This window comes from Colobus angolensis, unplaced genomic scaffold (assembly GCF_000951035.1).
Source record: "Colobus angolensis palliatus isolate OR3802 unplaced genomic scaffold, Cang.pa_1.0 Scaffold423, whole genome shotgun sequence".
NCBI classification, from domain to species: Eukaryota; Metazoa; Chordata; class Mammalia; order Primates; family Cercopithecidae; genus Colobus; species Colobus angolensis.
The window spans coordinates 118,404-119,849 of NW_012117633.1; the positions used below are offsets into that span (position 1 = coordinate 118,404).

The 1,446-nt window shown below is 49.7% G+C and overlaps 1 protein-coding gene across 1 annotated transcript in view; it reads right to left on the reverse strand.

Moving 5' to 3' along the window:
- PIWIL3 (piwi-like RNA-mediated gene silencing 3) overlaps positions 1–1,083 on the reverse strand; it is a 51,516-nt gene extending 50,433 nt beyond the window's left edge. Inside the window, 1 exon segment of the mRNA XM_011956733.1 lies at positions 924–1,083. Within this exon segment, the coding sequence (XP_011812123.1) occupies positions 924–1,068 (145 nt within the window). The 5' untranslated portion in view covers positions 1,069–1,083.
- Between the last annotated feature and the right edge of the window lie 363 nt (positions 1,084–1,446).

The following is a 1,446-nucleotide window of genomic DNA, read 5'->3' on the forward strand; positions in this document are numbered from 1 at the left end:
AGGAAATGTGAAGGGGCAAGTCTGAGGAGAGCTGCCCTGTGAATCTGGCAGAGTGGAAGGGCCCAGGGAAGGTTTCCTGATGAATGGGAGTGAACTCAGTGAGTCTGTAGACGATGGGAATGATTTAGGAGAACACACCTGCTGACTTGGGAGACAGAAAGGAAAGTTGCAGGAGACATGCCCTAGACAGAGGACTGGCTAAGGGGCTAAGTAGAGATACTTGCTTTAGGTAGGAACAAAGATGGTGCCCTAGGATCTCCAGTGAGGGGCTGGACTATGCCTCATGAGTGAGGAGACAAGACGGGGAGCCACTGACACTCTCACTGGATGCTTCATCTCAGTGACACAGAAGTCGATGTTGAAAACTGAGAATTAGGACCAGGAGGAGGAATTGAGGTTGGAGGGCTTAGGAGAAGGAGAGAGGAGCAACAATCACACCGCAGAATAAGTGGATCTGGAGGGTGGCATGCTACTTCCATGCAGTATAGGGTCGCCCTGGAGGATGTCAGGTGGGGCCCCTCAGCGCCACTATGGATCCTATTGTGTGAAGGCAAAGTGGATATGCAATAAGAGAAGACAAAACAGAGCAGGCATAACAAGTTTTCAACACGACTGGAAATTCTGTCTAACTCAGGCTGCGCCAGGACATTCAGGAAGTTGCTCATTCTGGGTCACTTCCAAAGAGGAGACACTGGCAGAAGCCAAGAGATCTAGAAACCTTTGCATCCACTTTTGGCTGAAAGTCAGTCTGCTTGCACATGTGAAAATGTGAGAAGGAAGCAGTAGAGAGTACATCCGAGTAAAGCCTCCCCATGCTGCCATCTATAGAGCCTGACTTATGAACTTTTTTAGTCCTCACTTAGCACTGTACCCGAACTAGCTTGGCTCAACAACCAATTCTATGTTCTTTTCAGTACAGGCACGTATCTCTTGCAGAAAGAAAACAATGAACGTTACAGGGCTCACTGTAGCTGATCCAGGTGCTCCGGGTCCCCCAGGTGCCTCTTGTTGGTAGCTCTCCCTGCGGCGGGCTCTGCCTCGGGCACGAGTCCTGGCCCTACCAGGCATTGTGGTCCTGAAGGTGATGACTCTGAAGAACACAGTTATATTAGACATCTCTGTGGAGTTGCCTGGTGTCTTACTCTTTTCAGTGTTGCTACAACAGAATATCTGAGGCTGGGTAATTTATAAAGGAAGAGGTGTGTTTGGCTCATCATTCTGGTGGCTGGAAAGTCCAAGACTGGGCACCCCATCTGGTGAGGGTCTCATGCTGCTTCAACTCATGGCAGAAAGCGAAAGTGGGGGAGAGGTGTGGACAAAGACCACATGGCAAGAAGTGAAACAAGGAAAACTGAGGAAGTTGGACTCTAACAACCAGCTCGGGCAGGCACTAATCCAACTCACCTCCAAGGCAGGGAATTAACCTATTCATAAGGATTCCACCCC